General features: G+C 32.5%; 2 protein-coding genes, 1 non-coding gene and 1 pseudogene across 3 annotated transcripts; 3 read left to right on the forward strand and 1 right to left on the reverse strand.

Annotated features, from left to right (window-relative positions):
• The first annotated feature begins 6325 nt into the window (after positions 1-6325).
• On the forward strand, positions 6326-7475 carry LOC121767894 (reticulon-like protein B13). Its single transcript, XM_042164227.1, has 4 exons — positions 6326-6553; positions 6620-6806; positions 6888-7099; positions 7168-7475. The coding sequence occupies exons 1-4, from the start codon at positions 6382-6384 to the stop codon at positions 7350-7352; spliced, it is 756 nt and encodes a 251-aa protein (XP_042020161.1). The 5' UTR covers positions 6326-6381; the 3' UTR covers positions 7353-7475.
• Positions 7476-7576: 101 nt separating this feature from the next.
• Positions 7577-7648, forward strand: TRNAW-CCA. Its single transcript has one exon. It is a non-coding gene; the product is annotated as a tRNA-Trp (tRNA).
• Positions 7649-8120: 472 nt separating this feature from the next.
• LOC121769382 (protein TIC 20-I, chloroplastic-like) lies at positions 8121-10868 on the reverse strand. The gene is made up of 3 exons (XM_042166178.1): positions 10727-10868; positions 10314-10525; positions 8121-8954 (listed from the first exon to the last, which is right to left on the reverse strand). Exons 2-3 carry the CDS (start codon positions 10501-10503, stop codon positions 8317-8319), a joined length of 828 nt encoding a protein of 275 aa, XP_042022112.1. The 5' UTR covers positions 10504-10525; positions 10727-10868; the 3' UTR covers positions 8121-8316.
• Positions 10869-12218: 1350 nt separating this feature from the next.
• LOC121766621 lies at positions 12219-13042 on the forward strand (annotated as a pseudogene).
• Positions 13043-13337: the final 295 nt, after the last annotated feature.

Consider the following 13337-nt stretch of genomic DNA (forward strand, 5'->3'; position numbering starts at 1 on the left):
TGTATATATACCCGAGAATTTCGGTTCCCATAATTTCATTGCTACCCGAGAATTTTAAAAAACTATCAATTTAAATTTTAAACCTTGGTTGGCTTTTAATCATAAATAATTGCCCTCACTGTTTTATTACATGATTTTCAATGCAAACAAAGTAACAAACCTAGCTATATAAGGTTTATATTTTTCTCGAGAAAGGCAATAATCGTATATAATTAATCAAGCTAGGGTGTAAGACTAAAAATAATTTACCCTGAAGAACTCCCAGTACAAGAGCCATAAATAATGAAGAAATGACTTGTATTAAATTCAGCAAGCTGAACCAACTTGCAATCAATTCAAAATTTAAATTATAACAAGAGCTCACTTTTTAGTCATACTGTAATTTGCCTAACGTCAAAATAACATTAAATCTCACTCCCAAAATTTGAATGTGTAAGAAAATAATAGTGGATCTAGCTAGGGTTTTGTCTCAGGAGTTGAGATATATGAAAATCGGCAGCCACCAAACCTTCAATTATTTTAAGTCACGTACAGAGATAAACTCATTGTTTATATTTCAGTAATTCATTTATTATTATTTGCTGAAGTTAGCAGGCATTAATTTATGTGGGACTGAAAAACTGATTTGAATGTCAGCATAGACATGCATCACATGGATAAATCCACAACACTAAATTGTGGTAATCCTTTGCCTTCAAATTTCAAGTTTTATCTCTCTTTTCCTTTCATCAACTTTGGCATTTTTCTGCTTTATCTTTTTCTTTGGTCCATACACATCTTTAAGACAATGGAATGCCGAATTCCAAACAAAAGAGAGAAATGTGTTGAATATTCATGTACTCCATCTCCATGTTAGCATAAAATTTAAATTTTGAGTTCTCATATTTTACTACTACCATATATGCTTGGATCATTTTATTATTTTTTTCTTGATTTTGGTCTCATGCTCATATGTGCATTTTGAACATTGTTAAACTCGGACATGTTTGGTGCCTTTGTTTTCACATGTCACGATTTGTTTGTTTTTCTTCACCATTAAGTTCTCTTTTTTTTATATATCTATCTTGGAAAGGTAAGTAGTAAGTACTGTAGTATTTTTCTTTCTCTAATTAAGAGTGGATTTTTCTCAAGAGGCTTTATTATAGACCGACCCGCTAGATCTTGTAATTGTGATTTCCTAATATTTTAGGCTCGTTTTTCTCTCTCTCTTTTGTATTTACGATAATAAACTAAGATAAAAGAAGTAAAATGAACTAAGGGCAAAACTATATTGATCTAAGAAATACAGTAGGTAGAACCATTAATTAATGACATCAACAACTTTATGATTATATGACCTTGTTTTCAATGGTACTAGTATTATGAGTAAAAATTATTATGCGTTTAACTAATATTAGCATGTAGTATTATAATACACTACGGTGGTGTTCGGTTTTCTAAATATAATAGAATCGGGATATAATTAATTAAGTTGTAAGATTATTTTAATTGGAAGAGATTGGTTGTGACTATTTATCATATGGTTATCCATCTAGGATTGAGTTGTGGGATTCAATTTCATGAATCAAATCCACTATATATTAAATCACGAGTTATAATCTTGCAAACCAAACAACTACTAATATACATTATAGGCGGACATTATTTTCTTATACCTAATTCGCAGGGATTTTTTGAAGATAATTATATAAAATACGCAACTTTAGAATATAGATATGCAAATCTGTTGGATTATGAGAAACAATAAGGGAAATAATAGACGAAATATACTAGAAAATTATTTATTGATTGTCACCCATGTGAGTTGTTATTATGACCATCAATTTGTCACAAAAGAAAGCAAAAGCCTTATATAAATTATAAATATATATGATGCTGAGCGGTGCTGCTGCTGATGATAATTCATTATTTATTTTGATTTTATTTGGTTAATTTGATTCTAGTATACACATCCCCCTTAATTTTAGGTCAATTATCGAATGTGGGCGCCATACTATTTCCATATTTAGGCAGTAACCTTTATTTCTTTTTTATTTCATGTGTCCCTCTAAACGTTACAAGAATAAAGTATTGGTTGACAACTACGACAATAGCAATTATTACCAATAATAACATATTAACATAAAATAAATAAAATAAAGTGGGGTAGTGATAAAACACAAACTCAAATATTTTATAAACTCCAAACTTTTCAGCACAGTATCAATGCAACGTCAACAGAGTGTAAAATTTCAAGATTTTGATGTCAATACAATGTCAACACAATTTCAACACAACATCAACCTATTTGTGTTGACATTTTTTGTTGCTATTATTTTATCATCTGTTGATATTTTCTAATGGTCCAGATCATAGTTTGGAGTTTGTACAATAGTTAAAGTTTGCATTTGATCACATTCCAATTAAAGTTGAGAATATTTACGAAGCTAAGTATTAACAAAAACAATTCACTTCCATTATTTATTCGTCCCATATAGCTGTATTATATTTTAACTCATAATTCATAAACAAAAAAAAATCTTCACTTACATTAGACTTACATTATTTATTAATTCCACCTACCTTTTATGTGTTGCAATAATTAGTAAACTGGTTTACAATAAAATTAGAATTACAAAAATTTCACGAAAATAACAAAAAATGTACTATATAATTTTAAAGAGTAAAGATAAATTAACAAAATTTGTACATACAAAATGCCCTTAAATTTTAAACCGGTTTTATTTAAACTGGTTTTCTTATTTATTATTCCTTCTTTACTTAATTACCCTTTCTTTAGTATATTTGTAAAGTTAATCAATATCAAATTACAAGGTTTATATATGGTAAAATATTAAATATGCATGATGAGTGAAAAAAACGGTGCCATTCATATAAGGGATATCTCATAAATTAAAATAAATTGAATGATAACACTATTATTTGCCTAAAATATATAAAATTTATCTAATAATAAAATAATTGCATACAAATAGTACTAGGAGTATTATTATTTTATTCGATAATAACACTAAGAAATGAAGTATATATGCTATAATCGTTTTTATAACTTAAAATTTTAGGAATTATTTAAAGAGTAATAACATAATTAGATGTGAAATAACGATATTACTTCGTTAGATGATAATTTTATGATATTAAATATATATGAAGTAGTCACTTTTAATAATTAGATATTAGAAAATTATTTTATAATAAAGTAATTGAATGCAAGTGACTATGATTATTTCATTTAATGATCATAAGACTAAGAAATTAAATATATTTTCATGCAATCATTTTTATAACTTAAATTTTTTAAATATATCTAATAAATGGATATGAATGACTATGATATTTCTTTTGATAGTAACACTAAGAAATTAATTATATATGCACGTAGTCACTTTTGTAATTTAAAATTTTAAAAATTATTTAATAATAAAGTAATTGGATGTGACTGACTATAATTAAATTGCTGGATGATAACACTAAGAAATAAAGTCTATACGCATGTAGTCGTTTTTATAACTTAAAATTTTAATAAATATTTAATAGGAAAATAATTGGATGCGAAATACAGTTATTATTTTGTCGGTTGATGATACTAAGAAAATAAGTATATAATCATGTAATCATTTTTATAACTTGAGATTTTAAAAAATACTTAATAGTAAAATAATTAGATGTGAATGACTGTGATAATTTCGTTTGATGATAACACTAAGAAATTAAGTATATATGTATGCAGACATTTTTATAATTTAAAATTTTAAAAATTATTTACCAGTAAAGTAATTGGAGGTGAATGACTATGATTAAATTATTGGATGATAACACTAAGAAATTAAGTACTATATATGAATATAGTCATTTTTATAGTATATAATTTTAAGAATTATTTAATAAAAAAATTTGGATGTGAAATACTATTATTATTATCTTTTGGATGATAACACTAAGAAATAAAGTATAAAAGAATTTAGTTATTTTTATAATTTAGAAATTCAAAAATTATTTATTAGTAAAATAATTGGATGCAGATGACTATGGTTATTTCATTTGATGATATTACTAAGAAATTAAGTATATATAAATATATGTAGGTGTTTATATAACTTGGAATTTTATAAATGATTAAATAATAAAATAATTAGATTGTGAATGACTATGATTAAATTGTTGGAGGATAACACTAACAAATTAAGTATATATACGCATATATAACTTAGAATGATTTAATACTAAAATAATTGGATGTGAAATATTATTATTAAATTGTTCGATGATAATACAAAGAATTTAAGTATATATGCATATGGTTGTTTTTATAACTTGGTATTATAAGAGTATTTAATAAAATAATTAGATGCAAGATACAAATATTTTTTTTGGATATTAACACTAAGAAATTAAATATATATGACGTATCCTGTTTTTTATATCTAGAAATTATAAATTATTTAATAATAAAATAATTAGATGCAAATAACTATGATTATTTCGTTTGATGATAACATTTAATTAAGAAATAAGTATATATACACTAGTCGTCTTCGTACCTTAGAATTATAAGAATTATTTAATAATAAAATAATTGGATGCGACGTACTATTATTATTATTATTATTTCTTTGGATGGTAAAATTAAGAAATTAAGTATATTTGCGTGTAGTCATTGTTTGTAATTTACAAATTTAGAAATTATTTAATACCAATAAAATAATTTGGTGCTGATGACTATGATGATTTTGTTTTATGATAATACTCAGAAATTAAGTATATATGGATGTAGTGTTTTTATATTAGATTTTTAAAAATTATTTAATAATAAAATAATTTGATGTGAATGACTATGATTATTTTATTTGATGGTAACACTAAAGAATTAAGTGGAATGAAAAAATATCCACATTCTTATTAATGGAAAAAGAAATTATGCAACTAATGTAAGGTATCTACATAATTGATTATGAAGATATAGTAAATTATCTACATAATGCGTGAATGATGATTAGAAAACTTAAACTTTTCCAAAATGATCATAGAAGGTTAATTATATAATACATTAAATGAATTAATCATCATAAATCTATTGTAAATGTAAAATACTTAAAATGTCCAATTTTGTATATACAATTTTTGTTAATTTATCACTACTCAATTAAAAAATGAATAATTATATATTTAAAACAAAAAATTACATGATTGAAATAAATAAATAAGTACATGACATCTTTGACTGGAGCGTTACACGCTATAACCAAAGTCAATTTCATTCTTATTAAATTTATAACTACATATATTAACATATTTCCTATTTTCTGCCTAAAGAAAAAGTTATTCGAATGTATAGCATACGTTATATCCTCCAAAAAGTATTTACAGCTGGTTATCCAAAACAAAGTGACCAACTAATTAAAGGAGTTGATACATTATACATGCGATACTTTAATCCTTTAATCATTAAGTAGGGACATTAAATAAACTCGTAGCTTACACGTTAAATAACGCCTACATATTTTATGAATTATGATGTATAATTTCATGGTAACGCGACTACTGCAACAGAAATAAATTAACGCAAGTAAACAAAAAAAAAGAGTATTTTGGTATACATTTAAATAAGCAAAGCTCAAATAACATTCACATTAGTGTAACTTTTTTGGAAAGAATTGCTTTTAAAAGGTGAAATTTTCTTTTAAAGCGTTCACGAAAGAATGAGCAATTTACATTTCTGAACACTCCTGTTTATAATTGGACTGAACGTATATTACCTACTGATGTTTGGCCATCATCGTTGTGTTCATGTTGTGTATATCTAATTGGTATGGATCAGGAATAAATATTTTTCGATTTTGTCAATATGGACCATATGTACATATGTGAATGGGCTCTCGGGTGGAGTACTTGATTATTTGAATAATATAGTTTGGTTTATGTTTTAAAAAATATAGTTTACCGATTAGATTTGCCTCTTTTTTTTTGTTAAATATGGACCAATTCACCAAACCAATGAGTAAATCATAAATTGTATTCCACTGATAACGTTAATTAGTACTATTATTTATTTTTTAAGTGAAAATAATTGAAATGTACGCGTCTTTTGTTATTCAATTTCAAGCCTCAATTCTTACTATTTTTAAAGTGATAACTAAAGAAAAGATTGATGATAAATGGTGCCGGAATGAGTGAAAAGAGTCACTAGTTTTATATATTTGCTGAGTGTCAAAACATGGATAGAAATACTTGCATGGCATTCACGTGGCCTCTTCTCAGCACTGCACGTGTCAAATTTCCTTCATTTACTCCCCTTTTTATCTTCTCCAAAACTTTCAGACTTATTCCATACGCTTTTATTCTCCATCTTTTACAAACATATAGCTTTTCGATCGATCGATCATGTCTGAATTACAATCGGAATCACCGACCTCACCACCACCACCAAAATCAGACCAACAAACATCGAAATCTCCAGCCTCGCCACCGCCATCGCCACCGCCAAAATCAGACCAAGAAACATCGGAAACTCCTACCTTGCCGCCCCCGAAAGTTCAGCTCCATAGCAACTCAGGTACCCCTCTCTCTATCTCGTACAAATTAACGCACAGAGGGTTTAACGAAGTCCTTAAAATTACAGATATACTAAGAGAGATAGTGTTATGGAGAAGGAAGCAGCTGAATGTTGGAATCCTCGCAGCAGCAACGGCGACATGGATAGTGATGGATGTTTACCACTACAGTTTCATCACTCTCCTTTCTTGGGTGGCCATCGCCCTCCTCTCCTGCTTGTTCTTCTGGGGCACCATCCACCGCTTCTTGAAAAAGTACTATAACCATTTTTCTTCTTTTTGCTAATTACTAGTTTGTCTTTTTCCAATATACTACTATGTCTTTTCTCTTTGTAGAGAGGCGCCCGACCTGTCTGAGCTTGAGATCAGCGAGGAGACGGCGAAGGCGCAAGCCGGGTTGCTGAGGCGGCGGGTGGAGGACGGAATACGGCTGATGTTTCATGTCGGCAGTGAGAGAGAATGGTTTGTGTTTGTTGGAGCTGTCGCCGCTCTCTATATACTGTCGCTGGCTGCAAAACACTTGAATTTTGTTACACTTTGCTTTATAGGTATGTTTTACTACATTGAACAAGTGGCGATTCTAAGGTTGAATTACTACTAAATAAGTATGTTGTAGGGATTTGGGGGGCGATGACGGTGCCGGTGATTTATGTGAAGAACGAGCAGAAGATACGAGAATTTGAAGGGAGTGCGATGATGAGGTGGCAAAGGTTGAATGTGATGTTTGAGGAGAAGTTTCAGATTGTGAAAAGCAAAATAGGAGGGAAACAGAAAGAGGTTAAGGAAAAGAAGACTAAGTAGGCTGTTGGTTTTGTAATTCTACGTTCCATCTCAATTTGTTGCTCAAGATATAAAATGTTGCGAGGACTTTGTCGTAAAAAAAAGCTGCGCTAAATATTTCATGATTTATGCGAACTGCAGCAATCGCAGGAAAATAGCTACTACCTATGCTTTGAATGCATTTATTTAATGCTTTGAATGAATAAATTGAATAACAATAGTTAAAGTCAGGAGAATGATCAATTGGATCCGTGGCGCAATGGTAGCGCGTCTGACTCCAGATCAGAAGGTTGCGTGTTCGATTCACGTCGGGTTCAAATCTCCCGATCTTAAACGGTCCATTCCTTTTTTTTTAATTTAGTCTAATAATCCAAAAACTAAATGCTTATATAATTGCCAAAACTTATTCACTTCCAAAATCATTTCACATCTCCAAACAAACTTTCAGATACAATCCGCAGCACTACATCTATACCTCACAAACAGAACTTCCTCATCTCCCACTTCTTCCCAACTCCATGATCTCAGTCAATCACAATGTCAATCTTCTTCTTTGGGGTGGCGCCAGCAGCCAAGGGAGGGGGCGATCATGACAGTTTTCCGGCAAGGGTACGGGAGAAATTGGCAGTTCCCCTTCCCACCGCAACAAATGTACAATGCATTCACTTCAATGAGTATAAAGGGTACTTCACCATGTTATATTCCTTTTAATTAAGTGACAAACCAAGATAGGTAGGCACAATAAAATGGAGAGAAGACAAAAAAAATCTGAAATCGTAAAGACAATTCTAAATCTAGAATTTTTGACATATTCATAACTAGCAATCCGCATAGGCTAAATCCTGGTGGCGAGGATATACAAAATTTCAAAAAGAGAAACAGCACAACATAGTAAGCACATAAAATTACAAATCCGGTCTCATTCTAGTATCTGAGCTTATTTTTATAATGATAATACAAAATGTAAAGTACTAACATACTGTCATTAGTCGTACGGAATCTGAATGTAAGCAGCATCACACACGAATGGAACGTCGGAATACATCCCAGCAAGGGCACACCTTATGCACTCCAACACTGTGAACAAATACGCAAATGCCATAGCAGTCCAGAAATGCATCCCAACCTTGCCCCAGTAGACAGCAAGAGGCATCCATCGACTCACAGTTCCAATAACCTGCAAGGCAATCTCCAGCAACATGCCCATAACCACGTGGAATCTAAAGAAATGGGGCCACTCCTTTCGTCTCACAACTCCAAGGTAAGCAACAAAGAAGTATGCCATCAGAAACCAACTCGGTAATCTCCCTAATGCTCCCAAGAAAGGATATGTTAGAAACTCAAAGTCCTCTAGAAAAGGATGTAGATGATAGGCTGTTTCAGCATACATCCATGTCTCGTGAAGAGGCATCAGATAAGGGAGGCAGGCCAAAGTTCTCCACCACCATTTCGGCTTCTCCGTCATAGCAGGATATCGGTAACTGGAAGGTACATCTTTGGATGCTTTTGGAGCCAGCGATTGCCGATTCCTTTTAGGAAAACTGGGAATGGTATGAAACAAACTCCCTTTTTCTCCATGTAAGAGTGGTGATGATGTAGTAGAAAGAAGGAAGTGCTGGTTGCCTGCCAAGATACTCCAAAAATTAATTTCACAAAGAAAACAAAGGCACTGCTAATCAGATCCATAAAGAGACTCATATCAAGTTATCCTATTTGAGTCATCATAATCCGGTTACTATTCATTCTACAATTCATGAAGATTTGCTATATTTAAGATGACTGATACACATAACTTACCATTTTGAAGTCTTCCTAAACAGTTTTACTGAACCAGTATTTCTAGAAACACAAATTGGTGGACTAGGAGAGCAAGAATTGCCACAATCACATCGTTCAAATGTGCAAATAAGCAAATACAATAGTCCAACATGGAAAGTACTTTCCAGATACATTAGATGATTAGAACAATAGATCAACACTGAATGTAAACAGGCGTATTTAATCAGAAAACAAGATTAATTGCAACTATTGTTCTAACCCAATAACAATTGTAGGCACTAGATATATATGTGAGAATCAGATGTCACCTGCACAGGTATATTCTAACTGATAACAATATTAGAGTTTCCACATGCCGCTATATTGCCATCCCTCTACCATTGTATTCTATTAAAAGATATTGGACGCAAAATCATATGATAACACCAACACCAATAAATTTAATCATATAACAACAGTGGTAGCAAGGAGGTGCCTCTAAATTATGTTCTTACCACCATAGTGGCCATTCAAAAATAAAGGATTAGCATCAGATGACACCCACCCATATAGCTAAATCCTAAGTTCCTAACAGATAACAATCTTGGTGGCAACCAATCAACGACTTGCAGCTAGATTCTTATACTACTACCACAATACACTTACAAAAAACACAACACATTAACAAAAGATTAGGAAACACCTAAAGATTGGTTAGCAGTAATTTGTTGATAGATTAAGACAGTGAGGGTACAGTATTAAATTGCCAACATGAGAAACTCATGTTTGCTGACCACATCACACGTCAAGTCTATGCTAACATTGCAGAATTTTGTTGCATTGGGGACATTTACTATTCAAGATTAATGATATACTACATAATTTAGTATGTTTATCAAATTATAGGAATTGTCAAGGACCTCATGGTATCCCAAGTTTTCAATCCATCTAAGTAAACGATGGATTTCACTATGTTATTACATAATTAAACACTCACATTCAGTTTACATATACACAAGAGAAGTATCAGCTATACATAAATGAGGTAAAATGTGAAGCATCTTGAACAGAGTGACAGCAGAACAACGAACCATTTCTAAAATAAAATACTACTCCTACTACCTATGCAATAGAAGATGTAAACAAAAACTCAGCTCCATCTCTGACATACACATAGCTTCAGAAAACTAGGGCGATAACTCAATTTAGTCAAATTGAACACACCTAAAGATGCATACGGTTTAATTTCTGGAAGAGGTCCCCTGGAGCTTCCACAACTGAAAGACATAATGTTTCTGTGTGAGGGTTGGATGCTTGAAATCCTCGAACTACATTTTCGGAAATGACATGGATTTCTGTTGTAAGGGAGTAGACTGGAAACCCCAGAATTCAAACAACTCCCACTGACACTCATACTCCAGCTTCAAATGTCCACCCTAATTGAACAGATAACAGTCAAATTCTATATTAAAACAATAATGTATGTATGGGCATATGAACTTGAAGCCAATTAAACGAGCTAAATTAGTCTATGAAATACATTCCGATTCCACGAGTTAAACCTCGAACTCCAATTCCAAAATTATGCGAAAACACACAAAAAAAACATTAAAAAAATCAAAGAATCCAGAGATTACCTCTATTTTGAGACAGATTGTCGATGCTGCCTCTGAAAATACGACTCGCCGCTTTGCTCCGTCGTTCTCGCAACTCTCGTTCCGCCTGTTCCTTAGTTATCTTTCTTATCTGGAACATGGGCCGGCTAAGAAGTGATAACATAGGCCCTTTATAAAAGCCCAACTTATGCAGTTCAATAATTTGAGGAATACGATTTGTGTTTTCTCTCTCACTTTGAACGAAGGGGATAACCACTATTGAATTATAGAAGGGGTATTGTTCTCTGAAATTAAACTTCAGCTAAAATTTGGTATTTTTCAAAAACTTTAAATTTGGTTATTATGAATTTAGATTTTGCAATGGATTTCCCACGAAATTGGTTTTTTCCTCAATTCATGGAAAATTTCACTACAATAGATAAGTTCATGAATACGACTAAATTTAATTAAGTTCATAAAAAATATTAAATTTGGCTAAAGTTTGTAATTTTATGGACGAATAACTTTGTTGACTCTCTTATTTAACATATTTGCTACACACTAAATATTACCGTATTAGACAAAGTAATACTAGTATACTACCTCCGTCCACATTAAGTGTCACGTTTAGTGTGGACGCGGGTTTTAAGAAATGTAAAGAAAAGTGGTTGAATAAATTAGTGGATTATGGGTCTCACTTATATATATTAGTTTTATAATAAAATGTGAGTAGAATTGGTTGGTGGAATGTGGAGTTTACTTACTATTTATGGTAAAAGTGAAATGTGACTCTTATTGTGAGATGAATCGAAATGACAAAATGTGACACTTATTGTGAGATGGAAGTAGTACTATTTAGATGGATTAATATAATCACTTAGGATTTGAATTACTACTATGTTAAAAACACATAAAATATTTGGTTACACACATTTGACATAATAAAAAAAATTAAATAAAAAACTTAAATATTTGACCAATATCCCATTACAAAACTATAATGTGTTTATCTTTTTAGTTTAAAGACGTGTATAAAATTTTTGTACGGTCTAATCATTTTTTTTTGGCATATATTGCCGCCCCGGTGCATGTGCCACCAATAATAACATGCTCATAGGCGACAACAATCAACTCTTGAAAATCACAAACATAATCGTGCATGAAGACATTTACAGTATATATTTTTTTAAATTATTCAATTTGAATTCTTTGTAGAGTTCGACTTTGTGCCAAACTGCAAGTCGCTATTAAAAATCCTAGTTAGTTTGTTCACGTCTTTAATTTTTTTTTTGGATCGCCGGCGGCAGTATAATCTATATAATGCAAAATGCACATTAAAACTGCATGATCGGAGTCTCTCATCTCTGAATGAATAATGGATAATCTTCAACTCATTCTCCTATTTCTTTCACTCAGCTCCAGTTTTCACCTAATTTGTGGTAAGTACTTATGTAAATTACAAAAATATTATTGAATCAATAAAAGTAATGAAAAATAAAGGGTTTGTCAACATTTAAATTTTAGATGGAAAGGAATGATGGAATACATCGGCGCCACCGGAGCTCCGGTGAACATCAACGACGTCCCGATCAAAGACGACATCGAATTCCACTTCATCCTCAGCTTCGCCATCGACGCCGACCCCTCCGGCACCCCCAGAACGGCGTATTCTCCCCCTACTGGGCCGAAACCCTAACCCTAGACGCGGTGGCGGGCGTCAAATCCCGCCACCCAAACGCCAAGGACATGGCCAGCCTCTCGGGGTGGAGCCTCGGCCTCAAAACCCTCTCCTGGTACAACCCCCGTGACCGCGACCTCTGGATCTCCAACGCCTTCTCCTCCCTCAAAACCCTAATCCAAACCTACCACCTCGACGGCATCGACGTCGACTACGAGCGCTTCCCCAAGCACAGCAACGACAGCTTCGCCTACTGCATCGGCGAGCTCATCACCATGCTCAATAATCATAGCCTCATTACGGTCGCCACCGTCGCTCCGTTCTACACCACCGTGGGGCCCTACGCAGAGCTCCACGGGAGGTATGGGGAGGTGATTGACTACGTCAACTACCAGTTTTACACGGATAAATTGAGGAGTCCGAAGAAGTATTTGGAGGCGTTTCGGAATCGGACGGTGGTGTTTGAGGGGAGTAAGGTGTTGCCGGCGTACGAGGTGGATGGGAGAGGGATTCAGGGGGATGCGTTTGTTTAGGCGTTGGATTTGTTGGAGGAGAAAGGTTTTGAGATTTATGGTGCCATGATTTTCTCGGCTGATGCTTCGGCTGCCGGTGGCTACTATTATGAGGAGAGGACTCAGGAGTTTTTGCTCAATAATGCCACTCGTACCTTTTTTCATTAATTTCTTAAATCGCATATTTTGAATAAGCAATGTTTATGGTGATGGTAACATAATTAATTCTAAAATTGCTTGGGAGTAAGTTATTTTGTTAGTATGAAAATATTTTAAAGTTATGGATTCTTCAGAAATTGACGAAAAAAAATACTACTATGGACAAAATTATGTATGATGTGGTAAACCAAAAAAATATACTATTAACTATGTGGGCAGAATGTGCGGCTATTTAAGCAGCGTTGATTAATACTTCCTCGTCTCATAAAAATAAGTGCACTTTCCATTTTTATCTGTCCCATAA

This window comes from Salvia splendens, chromosome 15, assembly GCF_004379255.2.
Source record: "Salvia splendens isolate huo1 chromosome 15, SspV2, whole genome shotgun sequence".
Lineage (NCBI taxonomy): Eukaryota > Viridiplantae > Streptophyta > Magnoliopsida > Lamiales > Lamiaceae > Salvia > Salvia splendens.

What these genes read in the sequence shown, in the direction of transcription:
- LOC121767894 (XM_042164227.1), top strand. Translation starts at nt 6,382, where the DNA reads ATGTCTGAATTACAATCGGAATCACCGACCTCACCACCACCACCAAAA. An exon ending in TCAGCTCCATAGCAACTCAG is followed by an intron (nt 6,554 to 6,619) that starts GTACCCCTCTCT and finishes TTAAAATTACAG; the next exon opens with ATATACTAAGAGAGATAGTG. An exon ending in TGTTACACTTTGCTTTATAG is followed by an intron (nt 7,100 to 7,167) that starts GTATGTTTTACT and finishes AGTATGTTGTAG; the next exon opens with GGATTTGGGGGGCGATGACG.
- LOC121769382 (XM_042166178.1), bottom strand. Translation starts at nt 10,503, where the DNA reads ATGAGTGTCAGTGGGAGTTGTTTGAATTCTGGGGTTTCCAGTCTACTC. An exon ending in TAAACCGTATGCATCTTTAG is followed by an intron (nt 8,955 to 10,313) that starts GTGTGTTCAATT and finishes GTATCTTGGCAG; the next exon opens with GCAACCAGCACTTCCTTCTT.